The sequence below is a fragment of the Cervus elaphus genome, chromosome 27 (assembly GCF_910594005.1).
Source record: "Cervus elaphus chromosome 27, mCerEla1.1, whole genome shotgun sequence".
Classification (NCBI taxonomy): domain Eukaryota; kingdom Metazoa; phylum Chordata; class Mammalia; order Artiodactyla; family Cervidae; genus Cervus; species Cervus elaphus.
This window is the reverse complement of record NC_057841.1, coordinates 33,800,328-33,821,513: the sequence shown is the minus strand read 5'-3', so window position 1 is coordinate 33,821,513 and position 21,186 is coordinate 33,800,328. Positions and strand designations below refer to the sequence as shown.

The following is a 21,186-nucleotide window of genomic DNA, read 5'->3' as shown; positions in this document are numbered from 1 at the left end:
GAGGGTAGGGGTGGGGTCTGCAGGTTCCTCCCAGTCCACCCCGGGTCTCCACTCCTGTGCCCTGGCCGTCTTTGAAGGCCACCAACTGTGAGATACCAACCTTAGTACTTTACTTACTCATCAAGATGACGGCTCTCAAGGAAATTTAACATTATTGAGAGTTAGTTACACAAGCGATAGAAGCGAGAACTTCTGCTACTGCTTTTTATTTCCCTGTGAGATTTAATTACAAATTTTAACACAAGAAAGAATCTGGACTTCTGTGAAAGGATGCCATCAAGTCTTCAAATCTTTTTTTTTTCTTTAAATACTCTTATTTATTTTTGGCTGTGGTGGGTCTTCACTGCTGTGTGGGCTTTTCTGTAGTGGTGGCGAGCAGGGGGGCCTACTCTCTAGTTGCGGTGCATGGGCTTCTCATTGCAGTGGCTTCTCTTGTTGCAGAGCATGGGCTCTAGGGTATAAAGGCCTCAGCAGTCGTGATGCATGGGCTTATTAGTTGTGGGTCTCGGACTCTAGAGTACAGACTCAATAGCTGTGGTGCACATAACTTGTTGCTCTGTGGCAAGTGAGATCTTCCCGGATCAAGGATCGAACCCGTGTCTTCTGAACTGGAAGGCGGATTCTTTACCACTGAGCCACCAGGGAAGGCCAAGTCTTCAAATCTTAAAGGTGCTCACAGCAGTCTTCCTGAGCAGCCTTGACCCCATGCAGGAATCCTTTCTAATATCACTGAGTCATGACCACTCAACCCTGATTGAATGTTTGCTGCTTATCACCTAATAAGGCACAGTATTCACTTTGTTCGCAGCTCTGATTGTTGTAAATGTCTTCGTTAGAATGACCTGAATTGCCTGTTAACTTCAACTTACTTGTTCTTAATTCCACCCTCTGGAGTTTCAGCCATCTTCATCTTGGACAAGTTAACCCTTCAAACATTTGAAGACGACTGTTATGTCTTAATATTATTCAGGCTGAAAATACCCAATTGTTTCAGCTCCTAATCATTTGTTAGGACTTCAAAGTTCTTCAACCTCTGGTAGCTATAGCTGGCCCTTCAACAACACAGCTTTGAACTACATGGGGCCCACTTATAGATGGGATTGTCCCACTAAGTACATTCCATGATGCTACATGATCTGCAGTTTGGCTGAATTTGTGGATGTGAAATTACAAACACAGAGGGCCAGCTGCTTGTAGGGTTGGCGCTCCTAATCCCCACATTATTCAAGGCTCAATTGTACCTGAACTTGTCAACAGCCTTCCTAAAACCCAAACCAGAAGGGAATTTAACATTTCAGACATGCTCTAATGAGTGCATCACACAACCTTCGTACAACCTGGCTGGAGACTGAAGCCACCATGAATTCAGTCTGCGTTAGTTCCCGGTTGCTGCGGTAATAATCACCACCTGTTTAGCAGCTTAAAGCAGCGCTTGTTTATTCTCCTACCGTTCCGGAAGTCAAAAGTCCAAGTTGGGTCACCACGGCTGTGTTTATCCTGGAGGCTCTAGAGGAGAATCCATTTCCTTTTCCGGCTTCCAGAGGCGGCCTGCAACCCTCGGCTTCCGGTCCCGCACCACCGCCCCCTCTGCTTCCATTGTCCCATCTCCTCTTCTTACTCTGACCCTTCACCTCCTCCTTTCACTTGTCAGGACCTTTGAGTACTGTTGGCTTCACCTGGATTATCCAAGATAATCTTCCCATCTCAAGATCCTTAATCTAATCACACCTGCAAAGGCTCTATTACCATGTGAGGTGACATCCTCATAGCTTCCAGGAATTGGGACATGGATGTCTTTTTTTAAAAAAATCTTTTTAAAAGATTTTTTGATGTGGGCCATTTTAAAAGTCTTTACTGAATTTGTTACAGTACTGCTTCTGTTTTATGTTTTGGTTTCTTGGCCCCGGGGAATCTTAGCTTCCCGACCAATCTTAGCTTCCCATACCCCCTGCATTGGAAGGTGAAGTCAGTAAGACTGGACCACTGGGAGGTCCCCATGGATGCCTCTGGGAGGCGTTGTTCTGCCCTCCACACAGCATGAGGTCCTATTAGCTTTCCTGGCAGCCCCAAAGTCCCATTACTCTATTCACATTCCCTCACAGTGAAATTCCTACACCTTTTTCGCCCAGCTGTTATGGAGCTAGGCCTCCCTCATCCACCATTTGTGAACAATTTTAAATCCTCTATTACTTACCTCTCTTTAAATTACATACTGGAGGTTCTGGACTTGTTCCAGTGTAACGAGAAAATTCAGATTCTTTTGCCCGGCGTTCTTGGTCTCCTCATTTTTTGGTGTCATTTGGAACTGCGTGTTCTATTTCTGTGTGTGAATCATGTTTGAAAGTACTGAGAGGACAGGGCTACCTACAGGCCTTTGATCAGGCTGACCCTTGGGTCATAAATTTAGTCTCTGGATTCGGAATGCCAAGTGGTTATAATATACAACCTGTAACCCAGCTCATAACTGTGGCATCTGTTAGACATCTTGTTGAAATACTGTGCCTTTGGGTGGGACTTCGTGGGGAAGGCTGGAGGTGCGCAAGGGGCTACCAGCCACCATATTGCCAGAGACTCCCCATAACTGTTTAGGGCTCCCCCAAATGAGGGGGATCAATTGCATTCAGGTTGCTTCTGGCCCTGCTAATCTATGAGTCTGTGTCTGTGACAAAGCCCAGACCTACAAGTTTGTCTGTAAGTCCATAACCCCAAAGTAATGAGACTAAAGGACTTGGGTTACAAATCCCCCCACACTGATGCAGACCGCCTCTTTTTTTTTTTCTCTCTCTCTCTGAGTTCACAAGCCAGGTGTGTAATAATCCATTCTGAAATCTGCCCATGGACTGACAGCCCCTTCCTACCTAAGCTGCGCAGTTCTTATTATCTGTTCTGGGAAAATTAAGGAAACACTGGCCCTTATCAGGTTTTTGGCCCTGCTCAGTGATGTCTCAAGGATCCTGCTTGGGTCATTCAAGTGAAGGATTAAAAGGGTTCCTCTGGAGGTCAAGCGGCAGATGGGACGTCATCTCACAGGCCTAGCCTTGAACCACCTCAAGCTGCCGGGTGTTCTTTAAGTCTCTCTTGACTACCTTAAATCCACGTCTTCCCTTTCCGCTGGTCTGCAGGGCGGAGCCACCTTTCTTGCTGGGGGAGCGAAGGCTGGAGAAGGGCCGAGCACATGCACTTGGTGTAGCCGTCGGCTCCCCATGCCAGCTTGCCTCCCAGAATGGTCCTCCGTCAGCCCTAGAACCAAAAAGGTCGCTCCTGTTGCTACCATCTCCCGCACGGCTAAACTCACGCTGGCCATCCTTTTCTAGGCAGGCTCCTTTGTATCAGTCCTTCTCTGCTTCCTGGGTTTCCCTTGTGGCTCAGCTGGTAAAGAATCCGCCTGCAACGTGGGAGACCTGGGTTCAAAAGATCCCCTGGAGAAGGGAAAAGCTACCCATTCTAGTATTCTGGCCTGGAGAATTCCATGAACGCTACAGTCCATGGGGTTGCAAAGAGCAGGACACAACTGAGCGACTTTCACTTTCACTTTTCTATGCTTCCTAACGCCGCCTCCCCTCTCATCAGAGAACTCCCTGCAGAACAGCCTGCCTCCACCACCTCTTTCCTTTCTTTCCTCAATAGTGATCACACAATTATACTGTCTCAATTTCACATTTTTTAGAGATTATCTTGTTTCCTTTTAGGCTTTCTGGCCTTGTGGTTATCTCTTTGGTCTCTCAATCTCTTTTGAAGTCATTTTCCCTGAAGCCTCAGTTCCTATCTGATGATGCCTGCCTTCCTTTTGTCAATTTTTGCAAACTCTGGACGACTCAGCCTCCTGGAGACGGGCAGGTGTTTATGGAACCACAGCAGGTTTGGCCCAAGTTCCTCTTATGAAGGAAGTGAATCCAAAGCATCGCCTCTGCTTTCAGCAAAGTGAGTCCAGAATGTTCTAGGTGCCGTCACCTTCTCCGCTCCCAGGCCGATGTTACCTTCTCTCATTAAGACAGCATCAACCATATCTCTCAGCCTCATAACCAGTAAAAGAGAGGTTATTCACAGACCTTTTCATGCTGAAATAATTTTAAAGTCCTAGAACACATATTTTTAAAATTAAAATTCTGAGATTTGCAATAGTTTTGAGAGGCAGAAAGATCAAGGTCTCATTTTACAGGTGAATCCACTGAGCTTCCCTGAGACCCTGGAGACAGGTACACAGAACAGGAAAGTAAATGTGAGCAGACTCTAAGAGGCATATGGGCCATGTTTCAAAAGTTTACTTCTTGATTAAGTATTTGAATTCAGAAGACATTTTCCCTACAGGGAGGAAAGTGATAGACGCAGTGTACCGCTTTCCTACTGCTGCTGTCAGAGATTACTACAAATTTGGTGGTTGAAAACAGCACAGATTTATTCTCTTAAGAGTTCTGGAGGTCACAAGTCTGAAATGGGTCTCCTGGGGCTAAAGTCGGGGTGTTGGCAGGGCCACCTTCCTTCCGGAGGTGAGGGGAGAATATTTTCCAGCTTCCAGAGGCGGCCCCGTGCCCCTGGCTCCTGTCCAGCCATCACACCACTTCCTTCCTCACATCTTCTCTGACTCTGACCTCCTGCCTTCCTCATTCACTTCTGAAAACTCCTGTGGTTCCACTGGGCCCGCCTGGATTATCATGGATAATCTCCCCAGCTTACGGCTCTTAAACTTAATCACATCTGCATGGTCTCTTTATGCCACGTAAGGTGACACTTGCAGGTTCTGGGGATTAGAATGCAGACGCCTTTGGGGGCCATTACTCAGCCTCAACACGCAGCTTCCAATTTCACAAAAAAGTTCAAAGGCTTATTTCACTCCTAAGGTACCTGAAGTTATATGGGTCCTTCCACTCAAAAGGCAACTCAGCCACTCATTCATGCATTTTAAGACTTGTCTGTGTGCAGCTACCAAGCTAGGCACCGTGGGCACAGAGGAGGCTTTTTGGTGGCAAATGTGCCCAGCTCCCCCGACAGAGATCTAGAAGCCCTCCTCCTACCCACGCTCGGGACATAGGATCCTGCTACTGGGTCATGGGATCCTGCTCCTGGGCCATGGGATACCTCGGCTTGCTCCCCAAGATGGCAGGCCATGTATGTATCACGGACTTGCCAAGAGAAGGTGCCAAGAAAATGAGGGGAAATGAAAGTATTTTTTATATATTACATTTCATCAAGAGCATTCATGTAGTAATTATCATAAACAAAAACAGATCCCCATAAAACTTTCCTTAAAAAATTTTTTGAGAGGGTGGGCCACCACAGTTTTTTCAGTGTTAGAGGTTTGGGACTTCTAAAATTCTTCATTTCCCTGGCTCTGCAACCCTGCCCCCCTTCCTTCCCATAGTAATTTTTTAGAGCCGTTTTGTTCAGGGCAAAATTGAGCACAAAGTATAGAGGTTCCCTGTATGTCCCCTTAACCCTACACATGAACAGCCTCCCCCAACTTCGACATCCCTCACGAGGGGACCACGTATCACAATCTATGAACCTACACTGACCCACCATACCCACTCAAAGTCCTCATTAGGGTTCACTCTTGCCGTTGGCCATTGTGTGAGTTTAAACAAATGTCTGATGACATGTATCCACCATTATAATATCATACAAGGTGGTTTCACTGCCCTAAAAACCCCTCTGTGCCTTGCCTATTCCCCTCCCCACCCCCATACGCCTTTCTTTTCCTCCAAGCCTGGAAAGGCTGGTTCACTTACTGCATTTCCCTTGCTACCATTTGGGACTTCTTGACAGGAGGCTTCCTCCCTGTTCAGTGCGATTGGCTTCTGGCTCCTCCTGACCACTCTTGTTTTCCTGGGGCAAGGACGCCCAGCCTACGATTTAAATGATGGCCACTATAGGAAACACAGGCCGTGGCAAAGTCCCTTCTCTCCCAACCACTGTCTCCACTCTCAACTCTCTAACTTTCCAAAAGAAAGCCTAAAGTGTACACTTAAACCTATTAAGTCTTTAGATATAGTTGCAGTTTATGAGAAATGAGAGGCTAGAGTAATGAGCTCCCATAATCAGGGAACCAGGCAAATTCAGATGGTGGGACATTCCGTAGGGCAACTGGCCGGTCTCTTTAGAAAGTCAGCATCATATAAAAATGGAACTATATGCGTGCATGCTCAATAGCTTATTTGTGTCCGACTCAGCAACCTGTGGACTGTAGCCCACCAGGCTCCTCTGTCCATGGGATTCTCCAGGCAAGAATACTGCAGTGGGTTGCCATTTCCTCCTCAGGGGATCTTCCTGACCCAGGGACTGAACCCGTGTATCCTGCTTGGCAGGCAGATTCTTTACTGCTGAGCCACCAGGGAAGCCCCCCAAATGGTATTATATGAGAAAATAAAAAGGTACGGACAGAACTAGATTTAGTGACTTCTTGGATGAGATATCAACTCAGGAAAACCAAATAGAAAGGACATTTTGGGGGTCTACCATGGAAATGTAAATATGGTTGCAAAATGAGAGGAAATAAAATTTATTAAAATGGAAAGATAGAGATATTGTCTGAAATAAGCATAGAAAAAGACCCAGAAGTCTATGCACTCAGGTTTTATCAGTAACATCAGCAATCTCTGAGTGGGATATACTGTTTAAACTTTTTTTTTGCTTATCTATATTTTCAAATTGTCTACAATGTACATATGTTTTTTTTACAATATTAAAAAGCTATTAGAAAGAACTAATAGACTTTTGAACTTAAGCCAGGAAGAGGCAAGTTGGGGACTATCTGCAGGCAAATTCTTCTTTATCTGAGAAGGCTAGACATTCATCAGATACCACAAGAGATGTCAGGAATATGGCGGACACTTACCAAAGATGTTCAAAATAGAAGCCTAGAAGAGGGGTAATTTTGTGGTTTTCCATTAAAAAAAGGAACTAAAGCTCTGGACTCCCGATGAAGTGGAAATCACAAGTGTCTGCTTATGCACATGCATGCATGTGCGTATATGCATGTGTGCACCCACACACACCTATGTATGCATTGTGTGAGCAGAAAAGAGAGCAACGATGAATGAGTCAATGTAATGGAGGTGGGGAGGGAAATGAAGGGAAGACGAACAGACAGTCTTCTCCACAATAAAACCCAGCAGAGAGTTCTACAATCACTTATCTAGAGGAGAGATTCCAACATCTTTCAGTGGGAGCAGGGCACAAACAGCTGCCACTTAAGTGGTGTTCTGAAGTATGAAATTATCTAAATTGTTAAATGGGTATCTGGCTCAGACAGCACATTTGCAGAATGAGATTTTCAAGGGCGGAGGATGCTAAGATTGCGAGATCGCAGGCATGTGCTCAACCCAGCATCAAACAGCTGGAGACGGAGAGCAGGTAATCAAGGAATGTGTTCCCTGCAAAACCAGGAAGAGAGATGCTCTCCACATGCCGGACGCCGTGTCCCTTTCCCGAGGTCAGGAAATAAACTCTGCCGAGGAAGAAAGCACTACTGTACTGCTCAGGAAGAGGCAGGCTGAGCCCGGCTGCGTGCTCCCGCGCTTGTGATTCGCACACGCGCTCCCATCATCAGCCAGTACAGCTCCCAATCTCCCGCAGCTCCACCAGGTTCCCGGCTCCCTGTATTTTACAGCCTGTCACCCAGAGGTCCCACGGGAAACATTTCAGAGCTCTGGGACACATGAGGGTCATCTGAAGTGCTTTTTGTCTTCCCCCAAGCATGGGCTACAATTGAATCCGTAGGCAATTAAAGGGTGTGTTCTGTGCTTAGCCTTGATGAACCACAGGTCTTCTAAGGCTCTGGAATCCAAAGGGAGCACCAAGGTGCAGAGAAGCACCCATCCCATCCTCACCAGGGGGGTGACTGGTTGAGTCCTCACAGGACTGTCCTCTGGAATAGGTCATAGCTCAACTCCTATGCAGTCTTTCTGTCCATCAAACTTGAATGTTCCTGGACGAAAAATAATGCCTGCAACATTTAAATGTGTTTAAAATGCCTAGCTCTGTTTCTGGAACAGAATGCAACTAGAAACTAATGGCTATTACCAGGTTCTCACCGTGATTCACCATAAATTGCTTTATATTCCCTGGCATCTGTATCTCTTTTAATCATGGAAATTATAACTTAATATATTAGCCACACAAGTAGCTTAGGATGATGTTACATATGTACATGCTTTATGTTTTCCATTTAGTCCTATAAAGTTTTAAAATAATTTTATTTATTTTATTTTTGGCTGCATTGGGTCTTAATTGCAGCACACAGGATCTCTGGTTGAGGTGACTGGGCTCAGAAGTTGTGGCATGAGGGCCTAGCCAACCCGAGGCACACTGGCTTGCCTGGGAAATCCCATGGACAGAGGAGCCTGGTGGGCTGCAGCCTATAGGGTCACAAAGAGTCACACACGACTGAAGTGACTGAGCATGCACGCATGCACACAACTGTCATATTAAATATCAGCCACAAGTGTTGAAACAGCCAGTCAACAGCACCTCAAACTAATGGAGATTTGTTTTTCTCACATGAGAAGTCAGAGGTCCCTGGCTATTGCCTAGTGATGTCACCAAGGACAGGACGCTGCCTTTTTGTCATCTTCAGTGTTGACGTTCTGGCCTCCTGCTTGTCACCTCAGGGTCACACGGTGACTGCCACAGCACTCACATCTCTTAAGTCTCCTGCATTGGCCGGTGAGTTCTTTACCACTAGCACCGCCTGGGAAGCCTGTACAGCTGGGTATATAGTGCTAAACAACAGAGAAAAATAATGACAAATACACTGTGCGTGACCATGGGAAATCGGGGATACAGGCAAATCTAAGCTAGACCAGGTACACGATGGCTTACTCAGACAGTAAATGCCTCTGCCTACAATGCAGGAGACCCAGGTTCAATCCGTGGGTCAGGAAGATCCCCTGGAGAAGGAAATGGCAACCCACTCCAGTACTCTTGCCTGAAAAATCCCATGGACAGAGGAGCCTGATAGGGTCACAAAGAGTCGGACACGACTGAGCAACTTCACTTCGTGTGATAAATAGGGCTCCCTAGGTGGCTCAGTGATAAAGAGTCCACCTGCCAAGCAAGAGATGTGGGTTTGATCCCTGGGTCGGGAAAATCCCCTGGAGAAGGAAATGTCAACCCGCTCCAGTATTCTTGCCTGGGAAATCCCATGGACAGAGGAGTCTGGCGGGCTGCTGTCCATGGGGTCGCCAAAGAGTCAGACAAGACTTAGGGACTAAAGAATCAGAAGTGATACATCAAGGTCAGGGAAGACGCATCAGACAGATGGAGCGGTCTGCTCTGAAGGGGACAAGAAGATGGTGGGGCACAGGTGTATAAGAGCCAAATGGGCAGGGGCCTCATCGGCTCTGACAGGGATGTGCTGCTTTGCTCCATGAGCAATGAACGGGACGCCCCTGCAGAGTGAGTCTGAAGCAGGAGCAAGTCACCATACAGTTTGTTTTTTATAAGTGTCCCTAGGTGAGAGATGGGGTTGGAGATATAGGGAAGGAACAGGGATGAAGGCATGGCTATAGAAGGGCAACAGGAGGGCACCTGGCCATGACGGAAGTGTTTTGACCTCGACCAAATCAGGGTCGACATCCAATTGTGAGGCTGTGGTATGATTCAACAAGAAGTTACACCAGGGGGAACTGGGATCACTCTACTGTTTCTGACAACTGCATGAGAATCTACAATGACCCCAGAAAGTTTAATGAAAAGAAGCGTCTCCTGGTTTCAACACAGAGAGTGGAGGAGAAGGAGTAAGGGTGGAAGAGACCAGTGATGAGTCATTTGAGAGCTGCCGGACCTTGGACCAGGGAGGGGGGATAAGAGGTGTGGATTGATTCCAGAAGTATCTGGAGCCTTCTATGGGCCGATGGATGAATGGATGGTGGGAGGGGCGGGACTGGAGCAGAAAGGTGGATTCTGGCATTTTCCTGAGATAGGACACAAAGGAAGAGGAGCTGATTTGGTAGTGGGGATAAGGAGGCGGGCATGGCCAGCTCCTGGGTGGGCCGCTCAGGTTAAGGAGGCCATGAACGATCCAGGTAAAGGTTCTGAGTGGAAGTGCAATCACCTTAAAATAGAAATAAAGGTGACATTTCTCCTCCACCCCGTTCCCAAGTCCCAGTGCCTTCCTTCTAGGAAAACATCAGAGAGTAAGGCACCTTCGGTCCGATGGATGCTGAGGTATCACACTTGGCGTCCTTTCTCTACTGGCCCGACCTGCTCTACTGGCCCTAACACCTGCCACCCGGGGCTCTGGGTCTGCAGAGAGGCTGGGGTCACACCCAAAGCCCCCGCCCTGGCGCAGCAGCCTCTCCCCTCCCCCACTCCTCCCTTCACTTCTGTGCATCTCCACGGGGGGCCTCTGCTTGCTTTCTAGCAGCAGCCCTCACCTTCTTCCTCTTTCTTTCACCTTCTTCCGTGGCAGCTGGTGTGGGAAGCGGGTGGCGATGCTCAACTCTGCAGCCAGTGGGCCCGGAAGCGTGGGGCCTGCTGTCTACCATCCACTGGCTGGCTCCGCTCGGTCTGAGCAGGTGCGTCCCCAGCTCTAGGCTGAGGGCTGGAGACAGAAGATTTGCCCTCTGGGGACCTCCCTAGTGGTCCAGTGGTTAAGACTTCACCTTCCAATGCAGGGGCTGTGGGTTCGATCTCTGGTTGGGGAGGTAAGATCCCATAGGACTCATGGCCAAACCCCTCCCCCCCTCCAAAAAAAGAAGACTCATGGGCTGGGAGGAAAGGGCACGCAGAGAGAAGCATGTATACAGTGAAGAGCACCCTTGAAAAACGCTAGGAAGGCGCCATATTAGAGACCCGCAATACAGTTTCCTTTCTGAGTCGAAAGAGACCATCACTGATAAAGCTGCCAACTTTCATTTAGAAGCAATGTTGCACAAACCAACTTCCCACATCTGTAAACGTTGGAATTGGGCTCAGCACCAAGAGAGGCCGGCTCTGGAAGGTTCCCCAGGAACTGCCATTGGCTGAGGAGAAGCAGGGCCAGGAGAATGCCTCCAACTCATTCCAGGGCTGCAAAGAGCTCCACACGCTCACTGCAGTTATTACTCTTAGTTTTCTGCCAAGTGTATATTGTTCTCATGGAAGCGACATGTGTACATGACACGACTCTTCTATACTCTTCTCCATATGGCTAATCTTGCTTGGCATAGGCCCCACTGTTCAAAGTCCTGAAGCAGAGGGTGGATGAGAGGCCCTTCGGATCCCTGTTAATTTTAAGATCTATTCTTCTCTTGGTGCAGTGGTAAAGAACCCGCCTGCCAGTGCAGGAGATGAAAGAGACCCAGGTTCGATCCCTGGATCAGAAAGATGCCCTGAGGAGGAAATGGCAATCCACTCCAGTATTCTTGCCTGAAGAATCCCATGAACAGAGGAGCCTGAAGGGCTACAGTCCATGGGGTTGCAGAGAGTTGGACATGACTTGGCACTTCTAGATCTTTCTCTATTTACACATATATATGCATAATTTTTACATGAATAGAAACATACTATACATATTCTACTACTTAATGTTTTCATTGAATAAAATCTTGTTTTTTCCCCCACACACCAACTAATCCATAGTATGAATATTCTATAATATTTTGTAATCATCTGCCATTGTTAAACATTTTTAATTGTGTCCAGTTTTGCTATAATAAGTATAACTACAGTAAACATTCTATGTACATGTATCTTTGAATATTTATATGTTATTTCTAGAAATAAATGAATAGACATGGAATTATTAAACATTCTAAGTACATATATCTGAATATTTATGTGTTACTTCTAGAAATGAATAGACATGAAATTGCTATAATTAAAAAAAACTTGAAACTAGCACTAAATTGTCCTCCAAAAATATTTAATAGTTTTCACTCCCAACCACACTGTTCCTCAATACTTTATCTTGGGCTTCCCTGGATTGTAAGAATCCACCTGCAATGAGACAGACCTGGGTTTGATCTCTGCATTGGGAATATTCCCCTGGAAGAGGGCATGGCAACCCACTCCAGTATTCTTGCCTGGAGAATCACCATGAACAGAGGAGCTTGGCAGGCTATGGTCCATGGGGTTGTAAAAGTCAGATATGACTGAGTGACTAAGCACACAGCACTACCACTAAATAGTCTTCCAAAAATATTTAATAGTTTTCACTCCCAACCACACTGTTCCTCAATACTACATATTACCAACATTTTAAATTCTGCCAACCTGATATAAAGTTTTGCCAGATTTGCCAATCTGATATATATTTAAGTTCTGCTTCTTCGATACTAAAGAGATTGAATATATTTTCAAACATTTAGTGGCAAATTCTATTCTTTTGAGAAACTTGTTTATATTTCTAAATGTTTTCCATTGGGTCATTTCCATGTTTCTTGTCGATGTTTCAGCTCAGTTCACTTGCTCAGTCGTGTCTGACTCTTTGTGACCCCATGGACTACAGGACTCCCTGTCCATCACCAACTCCCAGAGTTGGCTCAAGCTCATGTCTTTCGAGTTGGTGATGCCATCCAACCATCCCATCCTCTGTCGTCCCCTTCTCCTGCCTTCAATCTTTCCCAGCATCAGGGTCTTCTCCAATGAGTCAGTTCTTCACATCAGGTGGCCAGAATGATGTTTAGGAGCTCTTTTATGATGGATATTAATTTTTCATTGTAAATATTTCTCCTCATCTGACACTTGTGTTTTATTTGTATACAGCGTCTTTAATTTAGCAATTTTTTTTCTTTTTTTAAGGATGCCTTCTGGGTAGTTAAGTTTTGCTCAAGTAGGTCTTCTCTGCCTAACAATTATACTTTTGTGGAATTTCTTTTTATTTTCTTCTAATACTTCTATAGCTTTACTTTTTATGTTTATCCCTAGAATTTTTATGAACTTATGATACAGACAGGGCTCTGGCTTTGCATTTTTTCCAAAGGTCTTGGTTTTAGCTGTCTCAGTGCCAATTACTGACTATTCTTTTCTTTTCCTACTAATTTGAAATACCACATTGATAATATATCAAATTCCAACATACACACACCTCTCTCTCCTAATCCTGTTTTTCTCCATTGATCTATGTGTGTATTTTAGCATCTATTAGGATCATACTTTCTTATCACTGTAGCACCGCAGTATGTTGTGATGTCTGATATGACACATGCACCATTGCCCACCATTTCTATCACTATCAAATATTTTTTAGCTATTCTTTTTTTTTAAATTGGAGGATAACTGCTTTAAAATGTTGTGTTGGTTTCTGCTGTATAATATCACTTTTTAAGCTATTCTTAAGCCTTTTTTGTCTTCTATACAAATTTTATAAATGGGTCAAATTACATTGAAAAAATCTGTGACTTAAGCGGGTTTGCACTGAATGTATAAGATAGTCTGAGCATAGCTGACATCTCAACAATATTGAGGCTCCCCATCCAAGAACACGAATGTCCCTTCATTTATTCAATTCTTGTTTTAAACTTGCATGTAGCGATTTATAGTTTTCTTAATGAGATTTTGCATATTTCTTAAGTTTATTCCTGGGTGTTATAATTTTTGTTGTTATTGTAAGTGTTATATTTTCCTATTACATTTTATGATTGGCTTTGGTATTCTATCAGTAAGTTATTAATTGCAGTATATTGGGACCTTAAATATGGATGCTTTAATGAGTTCTATATTAGTTTTAATGATATTTAGTTGATTCTTTAGAATCTTCTATTCAGAGAAGTATTAAGGAGCTGCAAAGATAACATTTTTATATATTCCCTTCTAATATTAACCCTTTCTATTTCTTTTTGTTGTCTAATTTCACTGCTTAGAGTTTCCAGCACCTTGTAGGACTAAGTCTAACACTTGTTAGTAATTTTGAAAGGGAACAACTCTAAAATTTTACTGGCAAGCATAATGCTTGCTTTAAATTTCTGGGAGAAAAAGTCTTTATTAAGCTAGAGAGGTTTCCTTTTATTCTCTACCTAAGACTTATCAGAGATAAGCTTTGAATATAATCAATTCATTTTCAATGTATTAAAATGAATTGTAATTCTATTCTTCACATAAAAGCCACCCTCTTTTGGCCGTAAACGTCAATGACCATATACGTTATTTCACAAAGACAGTATAACCATGTCAGAAACTTCTGATGCCATTAAAGTTGGTGTATGTTAAAAATGTAGAGCTAGAAATATTTTTGGGAGCACATTAAAAAAAAAAAGCACATATTTACGCTGTTGTTAATTTAATATGAATCCCTCACCTTGAAATCATCAGGAATGAGGAGTTTTGATGTTCGTAGGAAATTCAAGATATATCTGAACATCTGTCCATCTCTGTCAATGAAATAGTGCTGTTTGAGACTGTCCAAAACAATGGGCTCTGTACCATCAAAAAGTCTTCCGATTCTGTGATAGGAAAGAGGGAACAGTGAAGACAATTAGAATCAATCGCTTGGCCACTAAGACTGAAAGCTACTGTTCTGTGTCACCGTCAAAGGCAGCACTTCTGAGGACGGCAGTCAGGGAAAATCACCCACTAAGTGGTCATGGTTCCCTGAGAAGTACTGGCCCCTGCTTGACAGATATCTCAAGACCAGACAATTCAAAATAGTCGCAGGCTTTCTCAAGTAAATTCTATTATTCAATGTCTTTCACCTGTAAAGAAGATGTTCCTGACATGGTGATTATGGCTAAGTGCTGTCACTGTAATGGAAGATCAAGTCTTTCCCTCTGTGTTACTTAAAACAACCTTCTCTGCCATTAAAAAAAAAAAAAGCGTGATTGCTCCCAAGTGTCTTTTAAACAGAGTCTACAAAAAAAAAAGCATCTTTGTTTTTAAGAAATCTGTTTTCTGAGCTTGCCCTACCCATAAGTCCCATATTTTCTAAAAGTAAAGCAATGTCTATATGCTAACATCTACATTTAATTATAAAAATGAATCACTGAGACTATCACTCATCTAAGAGAATATGTTTTTCATTAACAATATGCAGTCTAGTTTCCTAGGTCTCAGCAAAAATCATTTGTAACAGCCAGGAATCATTATAAAATATAAACATCTGACCACCCAAAAAATATGACCTAGTTCTGGAACAGAAGTGGCAATGGGTAATTTTTAAAAACAGGAATCCATAATATGTGTTTCCTGTTTACAGTTAACATTTGAAAAGTGTGCTATAGTTAAAGCATTTTGTATCCAATATCATTCACCTCTTTAAGGCAGGCTAAACCTATATACTTTAGTATACACTCAGTTAATAGAAAGTGGCCACAGCTATACTATGAACAACTAGAGGGTTGGCTAATGAAAAATAAATATCCTGTATCAGAAAATAGAATTTACACACTTGAAATCTCTTCCTTTGCCAAGAGGTACATCTGACTTTCATTAAAAGTGTAGGTAGGAGAATGGTTCCATTTTTAAAGAAAAGATTTTTATGGAACTCATAACAAGTCTTTCTCTGATTTGGAACACCATTTTATTGCTCTGATGATGATTTTGAAGATGATTTTGAAATCATACATTTCCTAGTCTTATTTTTGAAATGGGACAGATGTAATGCTAAATTAATAATTCCATTCCTCTTAAAATACAGCAAACAAACTAACAAACAGGAAAGCTGCCCCCTCTCTCCCAAGAAAGAATGACTTGTGAATGTGCTTCAATAACAATCTTTTAAAGATAATTAGAAAACTATCCTACCTGAAGGTAGTAGGTGCAAAGAAGAAAGCAACTAATTAGTCAGATCGTATCTTTAAAACTCAATATATTTTTCTCAAGTACTGTTTTCATCCACCTTTCCATGAATTGAGGGTGATCATGTAGGGTGTAGATTACAATCATCCAAGGATTCTACCTTGCATGCTACCTTGTCATTCATTTCTCACTAACACGTCAATCAAATGGTAGACTATGTAAAGAAGAGGCAGTAAAACTAAAACACCCTTAGTCACTTATTTATAGTGTTTCCAGGACAGTCTGGTGCAGCATGGGAAAGAATGAGACTTGTTTGCCTGTTATTAAAACATTCTACTCTTCACTGTTACTGATAAATTTGCGGTTGATAGTGGAAGAAAAGGGAGCTATATGTATTAACTGCTTTCTATATACCTTGCACTCATCTAAGCACTTTATGTAACAAATCCATTATCCTCCTTTTAAAGATGAAGAAATAGGCTCAAAATGATGAGTAACTTGCCCAACTAGTTAAGTAGCACTGGGGGAGTTGGGTACAGTCTGTTTGATCTTAAAGGGGCCTCCCTACAATGATTGGAATGAAAAGAATTACCACTACTGAATGAACACTTAAGGTCTAGAGATTTCGTGTCTATCTTAGATTTGTTTGGCAAGAGTTTTATAATGAAATCCAAACGTGTACACTGATTATTTTTGCGGCCTGAGATAAATTAACATCGATGATTACAAGTCACTTTACTAATGAGATGAAAAGTAAATATTTTATTCTTAAATAAACCCCAAGCTTTTAATTTTTAAAAGCTCATTTTCAAAATCTAGGCTTGGAAGTGAGCCAGCACAGAAAGTCATCAAATAAATCTTCACGGAGTGAATGAGTAAAGGATGACTGAACGAGGAGAGGAATGAGGCTTGGCTAGTTACTAGCTGTAATCTGAGCGAATTAACTTTTCTACATCTCTATTCTTTTATAAAATTACCCCTTTTCTCCGGGTTGATGAAAAAACCAAAAGGGGTCATGGCATGCTCAAAAAGACAGCAAAAGAAGGTACCCCAAAATAGCAAATAAAAATTTCTAGGAAAACAGCTCTTTGAAGCCTGAGGGCAGTTTAGGGTGCAGGGTTTAAAGGACTAAAAGGAACCATCATGGCTGAGGTGTATTGTTACAGACCTTTCCGAGACAGGAGAAAAGTGTCATGTTAAGTAGTTTTTAGGATACTATCAAAACAATAACCCCACCACCAGCAGATAACAAGAAACTGCACAGCTGCAGTAAGAAGCACCTTTACATCCGACTTAGCTGAAATAGCAAAAGATGCAAAGGCAAGAGGAGGGAAGTCTGAAAGCAGACTCAGCAAGGGGACAGGAAGGTGGCCGTGGCCCCTGGGCGACGCAGTGGGAGAAGAGAAGCTGGGAGGAAGGACAGGATTCTTCTCGGCAGAGTAGAAACCCCACCATGGAGCTGTCTCGAGTGTGGGTCAGCAAGGCCTGGAACCTGCACGACCCGGAACCTTCGCTTCCAGCTTGCTCCAGGCGAGGGAGGGCGCACTCTGCGGACCCGAAGGCGGGGAGGGCGTGGCCTGAAATTGGTGGGAAAACCCTCCCCGCCTCCTGCACCAAGGCGGAAGCAGCATGGTTGACGCGGGAGCCGAGGCGGGGGACGGCAGGCTCGGAAGGAAGAGCCCGTGGCCGCGTCAATGCATGCACATTCCTGGCTGCAGTGAAAGGCCCCTCGGAAAAGAAAGAGTCCCTGCGTTTGAGTCAACAAATGTTACAAGTAATAAAAGGAGACACTGGGCTGATTTTTGCTACCTTTAAAAGGAGGAAGGTTTTGAATTTGTGAAAACAATGCGGAAGGGCAGAGTGGTGACGGCGATCGTAAACTGGGGTCCTGGGTCGGTTTCGAGGTTGAATGTGCTGTGGAAAAGCACTGTTTGGCTAAGCAAATAGAGGGGGACATCGACACAGGCTATATTTCTTGTGGACACATGAATGGAGTTACAAATCAACTGTTGTGACTTGTAAACTCTGGTGCCTGAAAACTATGTGGACCTGATTACAGTTTACTAACCTTGGAGAACATTCCTGTTTTTCAACTGACCAAGACCTGGCTGACTCCAGATGATGTATGACTGCCTTTAAAAAAAAAAAAAAACACCACTCACTGAACCAAGTGGCAGTACTGAGAAAAACTTCCTCCCACAATTTTATTCTTTTGACATTTATTTTTTAACATTCTATTTTGGACAGTTTCAAGCTGTATGCCAAAGCAGGGAAAATAGGATAAGAACTCCCATGTGTCCATCCAGCTTCTAAAGCTATCAATTCTTGTTCAGTCTTACTTCACCTGTACCTCTCTGCATCCTTCTCCCTGCTCTGGGATTTTTAAAGTAAATTGTAAGCATCCTATCATTTTTATGTGCAAATAACTCATTAACTAGAGGACTGGGCTTCCCTGGTGGCTCAGATGGTAAAGAATCTGCCTGCAATGCAGGAGGCCCCGGTTCGATTCCTGGGTCAGGAAGATCCCCTGGAGGAGGAAATAGCAACCCACTCCAGTATACTGGTCTGGAGAATTCCATGGACAGAGGTTACAGGTTGCAAGGAGTAGAGGATTATAAAGTTTCAATAAAATATGCATTAATAGACATTCAAATGTGCTCCTCTTTATTAGAGTTAGAAGTCTGTTGATTACTCTATGCCGCAAATAATGCAGCCCAACCACTAAGGAAATTACGTCCCTCTTGGTGAAAAGTTAGTCTGCTTCCTCACTGTGGCTCCCCCTCTCCCTGGCATTAAAGAATGCTCTTAAATGAAAGAGACCTGGCTTAGTGTGAATATTAGTCATTAAGAATTTATTTTTTCTTGTATATTCAATCATTTATAGGACTTAGGTTCTCTAATTTAACTGTGACTCAGTTCCTTAAGAATTTTGCTTTCCTGGGAATTCCCTGGCGGTACAGTAAGTTAAGACTTCCCACTTCCACTGTAGGCAGCATGGGTTCAATCCTTAAGAAGCTATACATCCCACATGCCATGCCACACGGTCAAAAAAAAAAAAAATTTCTCTTTCCTTTTTTTTTTAATTGCATAGTCACTCAGTTATTTGTTCATTCTTTCCACCAATACTCACTCAACCTGATCATGTGAAATATAGGGAATGCAGTGGTGAATAAACCACACTCTTGACTTTCATGGAATTTAACAGTCTGTGGGGCTGGAAATGCAGATCAAGTGGTGTGACTGAGTGTGCAGTGGGTATGCAGAGTGGGCTGTGGGAGTACTCAGGGAAGAAAAAGAAAGTTCACAGGAGAGCCTGAATGATAAGCAGAAGCTGGTATAGAGGTGGGAGCTAAGGTTAGATAAGAAAAGACAGGTGTAGGGAAGATACAAAGGCTTGAAGCTGGAAAAAAAAAAAAAAAACAACCACTGCCATATGATTACTCTCCACTAGGGCATAGAGACAGGCCAACTGAAAAATGAGATGGGCAGCAGAAGTCAGAACACAAAGAGCTGTGTAAGCAGGTCAAGGAGTTTGGGTTTGGTTTGGAGGGCGATGGGGACTGATGTCAGGCTATGCTCTCAGTGATGTTTAGGAAAAGAGCAAATTTAGAAGTGAGAAAATCAAAACACTACCTCTGAGATCACATCTCCTCACAGAGGCAGCTTGCAGCTTATCCAGGTCCTGTCTCCTTTCCCTTGTTTTTGACTATGTCATGTGTATACAGCAGTGCTTCTTAACCCTGGTTGCACAGTGGAATCACCTAGGGACCTTTTAAAAAATACAGATGCCCAGTGCCAGATATTCTGATATAATTATTGCTGAGGGTTTAGACCCCAAGCATCTGCAGCTCTTAAAACACTCCCCGAGGTAGTTTAATGAACTGCTGAGTTGGGAACCAGTGCAAAGGCAGATGAGCAGAGAGGCTAAAGAGGAGCAAGTCAATGTCGTTAATTTGAAATAATCTCAAGTTGGTCATTCTGTCACCCTGAACTGTCACAGCATGTTTTCTTAAATAGCCAGCCACATTTTTAGAGGTGAAGGATCACCAGCATGACCTAGATCAACCTCCCATTTTACAAATGGAGAAATGACTCACGGATGCACAGTTGGCTAGACAGAAAGTTGGCAGTAAACCCACCACGCTGCCCCTGGGGTTGGGGGGAGGAATGGGCAGAGGATGGTCACATTCAAGCCTATGAGGAAACCTGCTCTAATGCGGGTTACTGTTGATTGAATATTATTACCTGCCAAAGAAAGCTGCCTGCTTTGTGGGCTTTATTTCATTTCATTCTTACAATGATCCTATAAGGTGACCATATTATTCCCATTTCACAGATGAGAACACTGAGCCCAGAATGGCCATCACTTGGCTCAGGCTCCAGCCTAGGTCTCATTCTAAAGCCTGTGTACTTGACCACTAAATAGTACCTCCTTTTCATTTCTAATTAAAAAAAAAAAAAAACAAAACCCTAAAACAAGCAAGAAGACAACAAATGAACAACATCCCTTGGAAAATGCACAGTTTTTATATAGTTCAATTAAGACTTTGCTAGTGTTACATGTTATCTCAAGAAAGCTTGATTATTACCCAGCTTTGTGGGGAAGCTATCATTTACTTAACAGTTGAGAAAAAGTTGAAGCTCAGGGAAACTGAACCAAACCAAACCAAACTGAACCGAACCAAAACACCCCAAGACTTCAGAGGTTACTTTCAAACTGTTGGTACAACTCTGACATAATAGGGGCATAAGAATAGATGGGAAAGTCAAGATTCTTAGGACAAAAACTTCTTCTGGGTTGAGGCATATACCCGAAATGGCGTATTTCAACTCCATTTACCTTGAGTTCTTGTGTCCCATTAGGTGCGGTGCCCCTACATTTAATTCTGCCAATCCCCCTGTAGAAACGGTCACTTTACAGCTAAGGAAATTTAGCTTGGAGATGCTTCCAACTCTTCTGAGCTCCATCCACCCAGTGGTCCTTGTGCTGTCTGGTGAACCCCATGCCACATGAAGCACCATGGCAGGCAACACAGTGCCTGGCCCGACTTTACCAGAGGCAAGCAGGTTAATCCTTTCAACTCTTGGAGGAGCTAGTGAACACATGCTAATTACAGGGGAGGGAGGCTAGGACAAGGGCCTGTGGGCAGTGCCCGTGCTAGGATTAACTTGCTCAGGGAGGGTGGAGAAGACCCTGCCCAGGGGTGGGGCTGAGAGCTAAGTGCCAAAGACACACGGAGGGATAAAGATGGTGAGAAAAGGCAGGACTCGGGTTGTGGAACCTTTCACCCACTCAGCTCTCCTTTGCCAAGAAAAGTCTTTTCTTCTCCACCTCTGGGCTTCCAAGCCATGGAATATATGGTTTGAACTTTAGGAAAAGGTTTTCTTTAGTTTTCGGTCCAGATTTATTTTGCTGGTGAACCATTTCAGAGGCAATATCCAAGTGACCTCTTGAGCATTACTTTTGGTGGATATTTTTAAATTATAAAAGCAATAACTACTCATTGTTAAAAACTAGAAAAGCACAGAGGATGA

General features: G+C 43.6%; 1 protein-coding gene across 3 annotated transcripts in view; it reads right to left on the bottom strand.

Moving 5' to 3' along the window:
- The window catches only part of KCTD1 (potassium channel tetramerization domain containing 1), a 197,807-nt gene that overhangs the window by 8,146 nt on the left and 168,475 nt on the right, over positions 1-21,186 (bottom strand). For all 3 annotated transcript variants that reach the window (XM_043888873.1, XM_043888874.1, XM_043888872.1), the window contains exon 3: positions 14,216-14,360. In XM_043888873.1, coding sequence (XP_043744808.1) covers positions 14,216-14,360 — 145 coding nt within the window. The remainder of the gene's footprint in view (positions 1-14,215; positions 14,361-21,186) is intronic.